Source organism: Corvus kubaryi, unplaced genomic scaffold (assembly GCF_017639235.1).
Source record: "Corvus kubaryi isolate FWS band 111438036 unplaced genomic scaffold, C.kubaryi_AGA036_p1.0 37385, whole genome shotgun sequence".
NCBI lineage: Eukaryota > Metazoa > Chordata > Aves > Passeriformes > Corvidae > Corvus > Corvus kubaryi.
The window spans coordinates 16,356,141-16,370,945 of record NW_024581127.1 but is presented as its reverse complement, the minus strand read 5'-3'; the positions used below and the strand labels follow the sequence as shown (position 1 = coordinate 16,370,945).

General features: G+C 40.5%; 1 protein-coding gene across 2 annotated transcripts in view; it reads left to right on the top strand.

The window, feature by feature from the left end:
* The window catches only part of AZIN1 (antizyme inhibitor 1), a 28,010-nt gene that overhangs the window by 977 nt on the left and 12,228 nt on the right, over positions 1 to 14,805 (top strand). Inside the window, exons 2-3 of one of the 2 annotated variants that reach the window (XM_042035965.1) lie at positions 5,081 to 5,218; positions 12,683 to 12,880. In XM_042035965.1, the coding sequence (XP_041891899.1) occupies positions 12,779 to 12,880 (102 nt within the window). In that variant the 5' untranslated portion in view covers positions 5,081 to 5,218; positions 12,683 to 12,778. Of the gene's footprint in view, positions 1 to 5,080; positions 5,219 to 12,682; positions 12,881 to 13,772; positions 13,944 to 14,805 lie in introns of those variants that run through there. The other variant, XM_042035966.1, reaches the window with a different exon arrangement.

The window sequence follows — 14,805 nt, the reverse complement described above, 5'->3', positions numbered from 1 at the left end:
CGGGCAGCCGGGGCTCGGCGGCCGCCCTAACATGGCGGATTCCTGCGGAGGGGGGCTGTACGGTGTCTTCCCCCTCACAGCTGGGGCAGTGCCCGCGGCTGGAGACCCGCGCCCGCTGGGCGCTGCTGCCTCTCGCAGGGCGCCCCTGCCTGGGAGCGGGGGGCGAGGGGCGTCCTCGCCTGGATCCCGCAGGGAGAGGGGATTCCCAATGCCCTGTGGCAGCTGCCTGGGCTGAGGAGCACAGGCTGCCGTGCGGGTGCTGGACGGTCCCTTTCCGCGTGTGACCCACACGCTGGAAGCTCCCCCGAGCCTGGGGGGGCAGCCGTGTGTGACAGGCTTCGGTGCTGGGCAGCCTGACGGGGGCAGAGGCTGGAGAAGTGCTGGTGGCATGGCCGCGGCGTCTCCTCGCCTGCTTCTCAGGGGCCATGTTGTGCTTCTGTGAGCGTGATTATCCATCCGGGCTCCCGCTGCCATGCTCCACTTTTCCCCTCACCTGAGCTGCGGCTGCACGAGATCTCCTCACCTGTGCCTCTCGGCACGGTGAACAAGGGCCACGCCGGGGAGTAGGGTGGCAGCGCTGGCTGTCAGCAACGCGCGAATTGTAAGGGCATTGCACAAGTGACGCTTTCCGGGACAAGCTGCCGTCACGCAGAACGGCCGTGAGGTCACCCGGCATGTGGAAAGGGAGCCCTTCCCTCCCGTTAGTAGTCCCCCTCCCTTTGCCCGGGGTGTTTCCTGGTCATCTCACGGGCGCGCCCTTTCTCTGTCCCCTTGGTCAGACCCTTAGTGTAGCACTAGCAGGTTGGATGCTGCTGGTCCTTTTGGAGGTCTCTTGGTTGAGCTTCAACCTGCTTGGCTTGGCTGCCTCTGCCAATGTACTGTGGTCTATTTGGCCACTGGTGTACTAGTGGCTTTTTGGAAAGTATGCAGAAGAGAGTCTGGTTCCTGCTCAGCTGCCGGCTGAATTCATGTGTGTAAAGTGCGTGCATCTGAATGTTGGAGTATCCGGAGTGTGTGTGTTGGCTGCAGTGCCGCTCCCTGTTTGGTAGGAGGTCCGCAGAGGTACGTGTAACTACTTACAGCGGTGAAAGATCAGCAGAGGTGTCTGTTCCTGGTTGTAGGGGAGCTGAAGGCATGGTGAGTGAGTGGGCCGGGCTGATGCATGTGTAGGTGAGACGGTGCAAGTGCAGGATCGTGGTGTGGCTGAAGAGGATGCTATTATGGCTGGGTACTAGACAGCATTTTTCCAGTCATAAGTCTGAGCTCATTCTGAGCCCATGAAAATGCATGTATGTGCTGGGGGGTACCTGGTGGTGGTGAAGGGGGAAGAAAGTGAGCTTAAATCCTACTTTGAGCCTTTCCGAAGTGAATCTTCTGCAGTACAAAATCCTGCACAGCTGCCTAGTGTCTGTAGGCAGGGGAAGCACTGCATTTCAGACCTTTGCAGCAGTCTTCTGTGACTAACCAGGATACAATTGTGTAGTCCCAATCGGTAATAGCCACCCTGAATGAAAACACTGTGTGACGTCCAATAAAGCAATGTAGACCTGCCAGCCATCTAGTCAGATGCGTGATTGGGTCTCTTGTGTGCGAGTGGGTTGGGGGGTAGTCCTGCCCCACTTCTTCTGCCCTCCCTGGCTGCTGGATTTTTATCTCTGAAGATACTGCACTTGCCCACTATTCTTCCCTGGATAAACGTGGGAGGCAGTGGTGCTGGAGGGAGGTAGGGGTTGTGAATAATGGTGATGGTAGGAGGGGTTTGTTCCAGTCTGGACTGGTCCAGTCTAGTTCTTTCCTTCCTGTCACCGTGTGAACAATGCTGCTGCTGCTGTGGCTGATGCCTGTGACAAGGCAGCCCCTTCCCCGTGTGCCTCTGGCTGTGGTGAGCTCCCTTCTCTGCCTTCTGTAGGCTGAGACCCCCGGCAGGCAGCCAGCCGGCCTGCTCTCCCCCATCCCTCCTGCTGGGCATTGAGCTCCAGTGGAAGGCTGCTAAACCCCAGAAAAAGGAGGGTCTTTGGGAGGGGGAGGGTGTTGTTTGATGGTGAACAGCTGTGGGAATGTTTCTCCTGTGGGCACAGTTTTACTGGAGGCAAGAGGCAGGATTACTGCCTTTCAGCACTGCAGCCAGCCCCTGGACCCTCAGCTTGTGCGTCTCACTGCTCCCTGGAAGGCTGGTGCAGGTGTGTGATTGCTGCACTGCTGGGCTGTATGTTCTGGAAATGATTCCATTTCTCCAAATTAAAGGGGAGACAGAGTGCTCTGGAAGAGAATTAAGACTGTCCCTTCCTGAAAGCGAGGCTTAATCATGCAGTGTGCTAATTTGGGTATAATGGTAAATTTCAGCTCTAAATGCTGTTGATGTAGCACAGGAGCAAGAGTGTGGTTCATGGGAGAATTCTTCAGGGACCTGTGCTTCCTTCAGGACCTGCTCCCCCCCCGGGATCCCCTTGCCACAGTGTCCTCTCCCCGATCTGGAAGATGCTTATTGTAACTCAAAAACACCTAGGTTTTTCTGTGAACCAGAGTAGCTTTGGTGCCTTCAAGTCTGTCACTTGGTGTAAATGTGCAAGGTCATTGTAATTCTAGATTTTTAGGGTTTGGTTAATGGATATTTTAGCTCAAGCCACTAAAGGGTCTCTTCTCAGAAACAGATGCAGTGGATTTTTTTTTTTTTCTTTCCTCAAAAAAAATGAGTTGATGCCTGGTTTTGTTGGCATCACACGTGGGGTGGTGAGGGGGACCAGTGAGCTGGAAAAAGCCTGGCCCAACCGACCTGCTGGGTGCTCATAGGGCTTGCTGCAGCGATGCAGGTGTTCTGACAAAACTGTGTGCTGCGGACAACTAGGGGGTGATTTGGGTCCTCAGGTGAGTTGTGACTGTTGTTGCTTGAGCTGTAGTCAAACTTTAGGAACCTGCTAGTAGAGTATACCAACAGATGATAGATAAACACATGCATATAGGTGTCACTTGAGTACTAAAAGGCAGAGCTACCTTGCTGATTATTCGCACAACTCAAAGCTCTCTGCTTAGCAAAGAATACTTTTATACCTACTTTAAAACCCTTAAACAAGGAATGCTTCATTGTGGCTGATAACATATGCAGTTTTTGTAAAACTCTGTTTGCTCACATGGGTTATGGACATCGAGTACACTTCTACTTAAAATGGTAGCCCAGCTCTGCCACTCTACAGCAACCTCCCTCTTTCTGCTGGTTGAAGTTCACTAAGATGACTGTGATTGGAAAGGCTCAAATTGTACCATTTTCCTCTGAATGTTTAGAATTGGCAAAGCTGCACAAAGGAAGCAGTCAGACTATTTTGCGTATGTTTGTGTAGATCCTTTAAATAAATAATTCTCATTTGAAAGAAATTCTGAAAGACACTTAGAACTTGGCACAGCTCAAAGTTGACTTGCTACAGAAAATTGTCGGGTTTCATTCCAGCTCCACAGGAACTTTCACTGTAAACTTTCCTCCTTGGGACATGTGAGAATATTTATTGGCATAATACTGCAGGTGATATTTGGCTGAAGCATTGCATTTTAAGTTTTGCACTGAAGGTCATGTGCTCTCCCTAGAAGCACTTGTGTTTAATGACTTGTTCAGCTAGGAAGGTAAACTTAATTCATATCACTGGAAAATTTTTATGAATTCTTGAGTATAATCAGAACAGCAGTAGGAAACAGTGTAACTACTAGTTAATTTTAAAAGTTGGCACCACCTTCTTTTTGTAAAACTGGTGTGTGCAGAACTAAATGTTACTGACTTCTTGCTTTAGTGAAAGAAGGATAAGATTAAATATAATACATATACATTAATTCTAGCTGGCAAAATTCTGTAATAACCCAATTTTGAAGCATTGAGGTTTGTTTTTAATGTTGCATGCTAGTAAATGCTAATTTATGTGGTAAAGCTCCAGGGATTGCTCTGTGGGGGTTGCTGTGAAAGAGTTACCCTCAAGTTGCATTACCTCTGTGTGTTATGCAGTACTTTATAGAGTGTACTAGTTTAGTTTTCCACTAGCAAGAATAAGTGGAAAAGTACATTTTGGGAGTTTAACTGACATGGCTGTGAAGATGATCTTGTGTTTTGGGTGACTCCCAGAAGTCAGGCTTTTGTAGTCAGCCCATATAGTATCATTTAAATAATGAAAGTAGCAAAGGTTTATTTTTACAATAGGTTGATACATTCCATGTTTCATGCCATATATCACAGTGAATTTGTAGAAACTTTGTTGTATGTTGGGTTTACATGTGACTGCTTTGGTAGTGTATTTAATTTCATGAAAATGATTGTTTGATTGTTGCTTTTAGGAGGAACAACTTCTCATAAATAAATAATAAATGTTTATATAGTTTCCTAATAAATGTTTCCTTGACTGATTTTATGTTCATTGTACTGGTTTGTGTGATTGCTTTACTTTGAGTAATACAGCCTTGCACTTGAAAATGCTGCTTTGGTGATGTGTGTAATAGCCTTTAAGGGCTGGCTGAAATGTCTCCTCATTCCTGAAGGCAAGCATAAGTTCCTTTGTTTTTATTGTCTTGCTCATTTCTGGATTTGTCTGTGTGGTGTTCAGTTTCACTATATAAAGCACTATTTTTCACCCACATAGCTTTTTCTCCCACATGCCGTGTTCATTCACAGCAGAGGGAGAAAGAACGTGGCAAGGGAATTCTGAAATAGAAAGGAAGTGGGGAGGGGAAGAATGCAGTGGTTACAGGGTTAAAAGCACTTCTGGGAGAGTAGTCCAGTATTAAGGCATACTACCCTACAGCAGGATCATGTAGAGCTCTTTGCCATTAGTTTTGAAAATCTTCAAGTTCAGACTGTGAAAGATAAGTACAAACAAGTAGTTTCATGTGTTTTAGCAGCTCTTTGTACATCTGACTTGTTCTGGCTCAGAGTTTATATTAGCTCTTGCAAACTGGGTGTTTGATGTGATTATAAACTTTCATGGTGGGGTGTTGCAAGCCTCCTTAAAAGCACTACTGAAAAGGCATTTGTTGCATGTTTTATGATAAAGCTTTTATTCTGTTCTGGCTGTAAGATTTATTTTTGTGTGCATTTTTCTCCCTACAGGGCAAAATCTCTGATCAAGTTTACAACTATCCAGAGGGCTTAGGAGAAGTGCTTTATAGAGAGCAGTTCGACTTCAACGCTGAGCCACCTTGGGAACCTAGCTGATGATAGTAGGGTTCCATCTCCTAACTTGTCCATGTAAGTCTCTCTTCATCTGTGTGCAGGAGGATAAGCACTTGCAAAAATACAGTTTGTATTGGCTTTTTGATAAGCAAGATAACTGTCTGGATGTAGGTTATCGAAATTACATAGGACTTTCATTTGGGATGGCGGGGGACTATAAGTTCTACTCATCTAATACCTTTCTCAATACAATTATCTGATGAAGTTTTGCAGTAAACTTGGTAAATAGAACTACTTTTCTGAATTAGGGGTGTTGGGTGCAGAAATCCTAAAATAAAATGCTGCGACTTCAGTCTCTGTGGTAATTCTGAAGTCATGAATTGGACTGCATGACTTTTAACATCAAATCATGACTTGCTGAGTACTGTGTGATTTCTTAGTTTGTACTGAAATAGTTAAAATTTGCTATTGTAAACAGTAACTAAGGCTGATCATGAAGGGTGTGCCTTCCCAAATGCCTGTCTCCATTATTTGCTAATTACTATCCGCTTCCACAAATAGTTGTAGTGGGGTTACAGTAGAATGTGGAATTTAATGTTGGATGGAAAATGTGTACCAATTATAAATGCATTTATATTTTGAAGTGGCAAATAGTTATTAAAGAAAAACAAGACCATGATAATGGAAAACAAATGAATGCACTTAGCTGATCTTAAGGAGCACAGAAAACTCTGAAATGTGTATGGTTATCATGTTTGGTTAACTTAAGATAGTTTTGTGTGGTTTTTAACGATAGTCTTAACTGAGATACTACAAATGCATTTAAGCTGACTTTATACAGTATTTGTACAGCATTACCTTTTTCCTGTCTAGCTGAAGGCGGTTTTGTTTGGCTTAGTACCTATAAATTATATAATGCCTTTTAATGTAGAACTTGCAAATGGTTAAGTACATCTTCCTGAGCCAGGTACTTTTTAAAGACCACAAAATTCCAAATGCTGGTTGTATTAGTATGCCTCCTAATAAGGTACTTAATGTAGATAAACTTGTTCTTTGAAAATACCACAGTGGCTGAGGCACAGGATGAGCTTGGTTTATCATGGTTTCGGGCTTTATCTCCAGAGGTTATGTTCTTTTTGTTCTGTTTGAAACTTACTGAATTAACTGCATATATCTGGTTCTTTGTAGTTGAATACTCTACTCAAGTGAATTCAGTTAACATTGAGAATTTTCTGAATATCACTGTTATGTTTTAGGTGTGGTTTTTATAAGCAAAAAAGCTGAGAACATTGCTTCTTCTGTTCAGCTAAAATTTTTGTTCACTCTTGTATGTGGGTAGAACACTTGCACAACATGTTGCACTTGAACAGAAATAAGGTAAAGTAGTAAAAAGGCAGGAAAGGCAGAAGAATTGTTGGGAAGGAGTGTATAAAGTATGAAATCTTGAGGTACTATATGTTCATTTTAATTTCTAAAACTGGTCTAAGGAGAATTTTGGCTGTGACAGAAGTTCTTACTCTGAGGTAAAGGCTGTTCTGGTACTTCTTTGAGATATTCCTTCTCTAACTGGTAGACTGATGTGCTGTGACAAGCAGTGCAAGATACAGGTTGCCCTAGAATGGAAATGCCACTGGATTTGCTTTATTTGCAGCTTAATGTTCAGATAATGTGTGTTTATTTTGAGCTTGGATCTATTATGGGTTCAGCAATAATGTCCTGTATACAAATAGTAGTAATTCAGTATTGAATGTAGTGGTGATGTAGGTAGAAGTAGTGTTTGCCAGGAAATCTGTACCTGTTTTGGTGTACTGAAGCACAGGTCATTGCCTCAAATACAGCTAAGATGTAAGTTAGAGAGCTAATTGGTACTTTTGAGTCTTGTTCAACTGGCCAAGTGATTTAATGGGAAAACGGTCAAGTGAGCTTTTTAAATATAACTGTAATGTTATGTTCCAGTGGAATTAAAATAAAAATAATCTGTCTGAAGGTGTACTTAAATTTCCATTAAACTTGCTTCCTTTTTATCATTTTCTCCATCCCACTTTTTCCTTGTGTTACGCTGGCCAGGGAAAGACTTGGGGTTTACTTCTGTCTGCTCTTCAAGCTCTCACTCCCTGAGCAGTCTGGCAACTGTGGCCTGAAGTTTTGCTCCTTCAAAATCTTACATTTATTGCCACATCTGTTTGATCAGAAGTGATGGGAATTAGCAATGCAAGTCTGATCTATTAACAAGCCCTGTCTATGCCAAGTGGAAGCAGGAGCTATCTGGACTGGCTAACTTTGAGAGCTCTCTTGGCTTTGTGTAAATGGAGCTGGTGGCAGTTGGGGAACAGGAGGGCTGGGATTTTGGAGTCTTAGGGGCAATGGGGAGGCCAAATACTAACACTAACAAATGAGAAGGTAGGATGGGGAAGTGACTGTTTGCACTTTTGTGAAAGAGAAGTCCTGGTCTGGTACCACAGAAGTATAGGTGCACTTAGAAGAGTAATTATTCTTTGTAAGCTTTGTGAGCTTATTGGTTCTGAATAATGTATTCAAACTTCAGGAACACAGAAGGAGGTTCTTGTTCCTGTAGATGATGTTGGGTGGGGCACTGTGTTTTCGGTATCTACCCCCTTTGCTTGCTTCAGCAGAGTTGTTCCTGCTACATTGCTCACTTAACTGTGTGGAATGCTGCTGAGAGAATAGAGTAGGATGCAACTGACCTCAGGTACCCTACTTATGACCCTGAGAGTACAAATGAGTACAAACTGAGTAATGCAAAAAAACCCCACCTGTTTCACCATGTCCATCATCTGGTTAGTAGCTGCATTCAGCTAGCTGAATTACAGTGATGCAAGTTGGTGAAATGGCATCTTGGAATATTTTTTAAAAGATGCTCCCAGTATAAGTAGGTATTTCCTGCACTGAAAACAGAGGACTCATGTTTCTACTTTTGTAGTATACCTGTTCTGTACTGAATTGCCGATGTCAGTGACAAAGTGGGTTTTTTTGATTTGTTACCCCTGAGGAACCAGTATTGCAATGAATGAGAGGTTAATGTGGTTTTAGCCCTTTATGATTTTTGCATCAGCATAGTTATTATATTTCATAAATATTTTTGTTTAATAAGATGTGGTTGAAAGGCATTATTTGGAGCCTGTTTGGTTTGCAGAGACTTTTTTTGCAGAGGAAGTTTTTAATGAAAGAACCAAACTTATAGGTGTTTGGGTTTTTTTAAATTCTTAGGCCAAACTATACATAGTTCAGGCAATGTAAAGAAAAAAATGAAAATTGTGTGTGTTATGGATGCTTACATATGACAAGCATGTGTTTAGACTCTGTTCAGAGAATTTTCATTTTCTTTTATTCCAGATATCTGCAGTAATTGCAGTGTTTAAATATGTACACTTTTATCTTAAGAGTTCTTCATCTGGGAAGTCATTGTGTTAAAATGTAAAGAGCCTGAGGATGTAACGCTTACTTCAAAGAAAGCAATTACATGCCTATGTAGATGTCTCATACCACTTGACAGCTTTTGTTTGACTTAAAATATATGTCCTGGAGCATTGTGCAGTCTTAACATTTCAGGTGCGAAAATGGGTGGTGTTACCACACCAAGTCTGTCAAATAATGACTTGCAGCAAGTCAGCATTTCTAGCAAGGAGTGAACTCTGTACTCTAATGATTTCTGACTCATCTTACAGACATTAAAAAAAAAAGTCCTAAACCATCCTTTAGATTTCCTTCTGCAAATTTTATCACTGATTCTCCTCCCCCCTCAGGAGGGAACCAGTCAGGATAGAATAAGGTGACAGCAGAGTCCCAAATCCTACTGTAAGGTATTAAGCCCTTAAAGAAATGTTTCTCAAGTATCCACTATCTTGTAGTGGTGCTGTAGCAGTGCTTCTAGGAATTTGTTTTTTCTTTGTAGAATGTTCTTCCTATCAAGACTGAAAAGATGTAATTTATTTTAAAAAGGGGAAATTTGACAGTAGTTGTTAAACAAATGTTAGTGCTTTTTTTCTACTAGATTAATTTTGTTAGATGGAAAAGCTTCTATATCTTGGATATGCTTAGAAAAAGCAATCACTGTTTAGCAGCCTGGGAGAGGTTATGTGAGGTTGTTAATGGTTTGTTGCAATCTATGTCCTTGAATCTCTACTAGCATATATTCCTTTTGGTCCCTGCCTCTTGACCGTAAGTCGTTTTTTGATGAATGAGCAGGAGACAAGTCTGGTTTAGGAAATAATCTTCATCAAAACTAACTTACTAGATAATTGTTCTTTTTGTTGGTGGTGGCTGAGTCCTTCTCCCCCCATGCTTTACTTAAACCGATTCTTTCCCTCTTTCCCACACAGTCTCCCCAAAATTAAAAGGGCAGCTTTTGGAGGAAAGTATTCTTCTACACCATCTGTCTGAAAGCTATAGACACCACAGTCATTAACTATGAAAAAAAACTCTTAAAAGAGTGCTAAACAACTAACTTATATCTACTCCAGTGTAACTCAGATAAACACCCACCCACACTCAAAGAGAAGGTGTGTGGTTGGTTAGACTGAGCTGCTTCATTTGAAATACAAGGTACAAGCAATTAGTGCTCTCTGTGTGTGTGGTGAGTCTAAAAATCTGTTCTGGGCTGTGACTGGTTCCAGTGGGTGTGCTGAGACCTTCCAGTGGGGTAGATCTGAGGTGGAAGGGACTCTTGACTGTCTGCACACTTTAGACTGTAGGAAGTGGCTTGTAGCATGAAAAAAAATCTCAACCAAAATTTAAAAATCTAGCGTAGTACCCTTGTATATACAGTAATTCCTTCACGTGCTTTAGTTTCACCTTCTGACTTTTTGAAGTTTGTAAGAGCTTGCTTATAAGAGATCAGAAACACAGGAAGTGCCCAACTTGATGTGAGGCTTCTTCCAGCCCAGTGGCTTCCAACGTGTGTGCAGTGCCTGTAACTGTATGGTTACAATATGTATTGGTCAGGTGTGACTGGGGAGGGCAAGGCCAATCATGGAAGCTCATCCTGTCCTGTTTGTGTCAAAATGTTGCCATGAAGTTTTCTTGAACATCTGAAGTTACAGGACATACCAGATATCCTAAAAAATCCTGTAGATTCAGATGCAACATAATCTATTTGAAAAATTGTCTTTAACACCATTCTGTATCATGAAAGGATTAAAACACCTGGGATTTTTGAAGGGTTAAGGGATCTGCTGAAAATAGAAATCACTTTGTTCTTGCAAGTGTCCACCATGGTTGTGCTTATTCCTCTCTTTGGGTGTTACTTTTATTGTAGGAGAAAAGCTTAATGTGTTTATTACACAACCAGCAAGTTCCTAAGGATGCATAAAGTACTTTAAAACTTGGTTAAACATTAGGCTGTAAAAGTCATGGTATAAAAAAGAAAGTTAAAATAATTAAACTCTGCTGTTAGGTTTTTTCTTCTTTGTATCTTCATGGTTGGAATACTCCAAAACTATACCAAATTTTCAGTAAAATAATGATGCCAGCATTTCTTTCCAGGGGAGAAAAGATAACTAAACCTTTTTGGTCCTCTGCCTCTGAAAACCATGGATATTTTATGAAGATGACTGTGGTGTTCATGTTTGTTGGACTGATTCTAAGGCAAACTTAGTTCACAAGACTCTTTTGTTTAGTGGTATTTTTTTAAGGAGTTTTAGCTGTTAGTCTTACACTGAGATATGACTGACTAAAGACTTTTTTTTTCCCTGGTTATTATAGTCTTACCACCTAGTCATTGTTTTTATAACTAATTAAATCCTTACATCAATGTGATAATTATCTTGCTCTTCTGTGATTGTTTTGGATCTTCAGGATTCTCTTAAATAATCATATGATTCACTATATAAGTATTTCTTACCCAGTGTACTTGTCTTTATCATTTAGCTTCTGAACAGAACTGAATGTTCTTGCCGCCACTGAGTTAGTCCGCCTGGAAGTAAATTGCTGTTGTAACAAACATAGGGGGCATGTTTGAGTTGTGCAGAAAGCATATAAAACCCTGCTGGCTTCTTTCCCATTATTTGGCATAATGACAAACAGGAGCAACTGCTACTTAGTTGTGGTAATATTAAACTACAGCAAAGTAACTTTGTTCATATTGTTGACAACATTAACCAAACCTACGTTGCAAATTGTGTAATTTTTTTTTTTTACTGTATGGAGGTGGTGGATGAAACATGAGACAGAGTTAAGACCAAGGCCTTTTGATGATTTGAAGCCAAAATTATCTTAACTTTTGTAGTCCTAATGAAGTATTTTTGACTTTCAGCTGTAATGTTTGTGGTTTCTATAAACACTTTTAATTAGAAAAATAATTCCGCTATTGTAAATCTAAGTGCAGGTGCCTTTAGAAAACAACCATCACTTTTTTACAAGTACTATGCAACTTCTGTTGAGAGATTAAAAATGTCTTAGGTCTTCATTTGAAGAAGGCATCTAGTTAGCTAGCTGGTTTTGATCAATCTTGTGTTAGTCATAAAGATGACAGTTGAAACAAAAAAGTGGTCAATGGGTTGATGTAAATTAATAAACTGCTTTTAAACAAGACCCGCAACTCTAATGGAATGTAAGCTGCAGATTGTTGTATTTGTCAGTTAAGGGAAATGAAGGTATACAATCAGCTGTTGGTAATTTTCTGCTGTCTGCTGATTTTTACTTGTGATTAGATAGTCAATCTGTATTCTAAGACTGTATATTTAACAGTGTTTTCAGTGTTTGGGCTGTGTTGATTCAGATTATCTTTTGGAAAACACTGCTTATAAACTACTAACTACTAAGCTAATTTGCAATGGAGATCTGAGGATAAGCAAGATGCAAATAAAGTAGACTGTAACTGTTACTTTATTTTAATGAGAATCTACTTACTAAGAATATCACTTTTGAAACTACTTCTAGCCTAGTGGCTTCTTTTTATTAACCCTTACTGCAATTAAGGTTTTGAAGTGTTATAGGTGATGTTATGAACATAACAAAATAAATGTCTAATAAATATGACATGTAAATGCAGTGGTTATAAATTAGCATCACAAAAACTAGAATGTTGACAAATATCAATGCTAACATTTAATGAATAAGCTACAAGTTTTCTATAACAAATTCAGAAATGTTCTGTTACAGACAGTCTTCCAGTTGCACACTTTAATGCTAGCATTGCTTAAGATGCTGTACTTGAGAACTGAGCTGAGGCATTTGTCCAATTATGCTGCACTTGCAGTATTTTCATAGTTTGCATAAGCTCAGTGCAGATCAGTGTGCATACAGTCTGGAATTCTTCTCAAGAACAGTATTGCATCAGTTGCTTCTGAAAGTTAGTATCAGATTTAAAGTACACAGCTTCTGTTTTATTCTTGGCTTCAGTAGAACTGTTCCATCCTTATCCCTGACAAATGCAGGGTGAGCACAGTAAAAACATCTTTGGTTTTTATAGAGGGTGTGTTACTGTTTGTAGGACATCAGGTGTACAAAACTGATTTTTAAATAGCAGCATAGTATGCTTTGTGCCTCTTTTTTCCATTGACGCATTTTTTCTGTTTACAGTTTGTTGCATAATTTAAGGACCCGGATATAAGGCTTGGAAGCCCATCCCTTGTGTTTCTTGGTTTATGACTGTCGGCTTTGTGGAATACGGCTGAGATGAAAGGATTTCTTGAGGATGCAAATTACTCCATTGGTCTGTTGGATGAAGGAGCAACTCTTGCAGATGTCATTGACAACTGTATTTATGAACATACTCATGTAAGTTTGCTTTCCATATCTTTTGATTTAGTTCCCTAAGTCTTCAAAGTAGGTCAAGGTATTTTAGAACTGATGAGCTGACAGTAACAGAGGAACAGTCAGCTAAGCCTCACTCACCTTATACTTTCCTCTTCTAATTCTGCTTCTTTGCTGTTTTCTTGCTTTGGGCAGAATTCTGTTGGGGAAATTTGGGCATCAACTCTTACCTCCCTGAGAATGGCTAGCAGGAAAGCAGTCTGGCTGATGTAATTAAATACAAGTTCCCATCTCATTGTTCCAAGAGATTTTATTAGCAATGGGGTCTAAGATCAGGCACCTGAAATTGTGCAAGTGTATAAATTCAGTTAGAACCTTTTTGTTGTTCTTTCCCTGAAAATATGGCAGAGTTTCAACAAATGTATATGCTGGGCCAGTTTAGAGCCATGTTTAAAATTTCTGTGGGCCATCATGGTTTATATTTATACATCTTCCTGTTACCCTTCTCCCCACTGGAAGCTCTGGTATGAGCACGTTGTGAGGTGCTATCTTTCAACACAAACTGGTCTAAAAGCTACTGAAGTTTAGCAACCAACTGGAAAGAAACTTGAATAATTGTGTGTAGTAATTTTTTTGAATTAGGCTTCACTTATGTCTTAGGAGGAAGAAAAATGTAGCTTTTGTTCTGTAGACAAAGTTGTAGAAAGAGCAAACTGAAAAAAAAGTTTCATTAAGCAAATCCTGTATTCTACATATGCCATACCTAGGAGTTGCTCACTTTTCCTGTGGTTTCTCAGAACTAATACTCATGTGCAAGTGCTCAACTATAGTACAGCAAATAGCTAAATTCCATGGCCTTCTGAACTCAGGTGTAGGATTCCCAAATCCTGATTCCTAATATTCTTTTTCTGTCTAGCAAATAAATAGGTAAACTACTGGCAACATGTCATGTCTCCAACCACTGGCTGGCTCACAGAGGATAGCTGCCTCCTGCTGCTTTCATTTACTCCTTTAGCTCAAGGGGTAGAGGCCTGTGCCATGGATCTAAAGCTCCAGATCCCATTCCTGCTGGTGACCCGTACAGGGGGTCAGTATGCTTCCACCCGATGGAATTTCTATTTGTGTTTTTTAAACAGAAATAAAGACTTTGTATAAAATAAGCCACAACATATAGTTTTGTACCTGCAAGAGTCAAGTGCTAGAATTAACATTTGATGTACAGTCTCGATTCAGATAGATCATATATGTAGTGATGGTCTTTAATTGATTTACAGTAGGCCATTCACTTACAGTAATTTTACTAGTGCACATTATGAACAAATCTGGAATGATCTGTTTGAATTTTGATCCACTACACCCACATCATGACCTGATATTGAGAAAGACTATAGTGTAACAGATGTGCAAAGGGAAATTAACAGTTCCAGAAAAGTCTGTTCATTTTCTTAAAGATTATGTACTTGATTCTGTCCCCTTTAACATGGAATCTAGTTCTTAACGTGCCTTTTGAACTTTATTCTTCACAAGATGTGGAGAACAGTCTCAAACTTGGCTTCCTGAACTGAAATATTAGACAAATTTTCAGTAAAACAAGCTATTAACTGGATGTTAAAATAATGTTAGTGCATCAGATTTTATTCCTTGTACAAGATACAAATTACATTGAGACTGTGGAAGCTTTCATCCCAGTGGATTTTCTTCCTATAAATAGTTGCAGACTTCTGAAAATAAAAAGTTGGAAAAAATTAGTAACTTAATCTGTATTTTTAGATAAAATCAGCATTTGGCATTTAAGTAGAATCTTTTATTCAGGAATCTCAGACTATTGTCTAAATAGCATTCATATTATCTCTGAAGTGGTAGGTATTCCCTTTGATTTTTAAAAAATAGTTCCAATTGCTAGGTGAAAGTAAAAACATTGTTCAAGGTCAAATCTAAAAGTTAAGAGC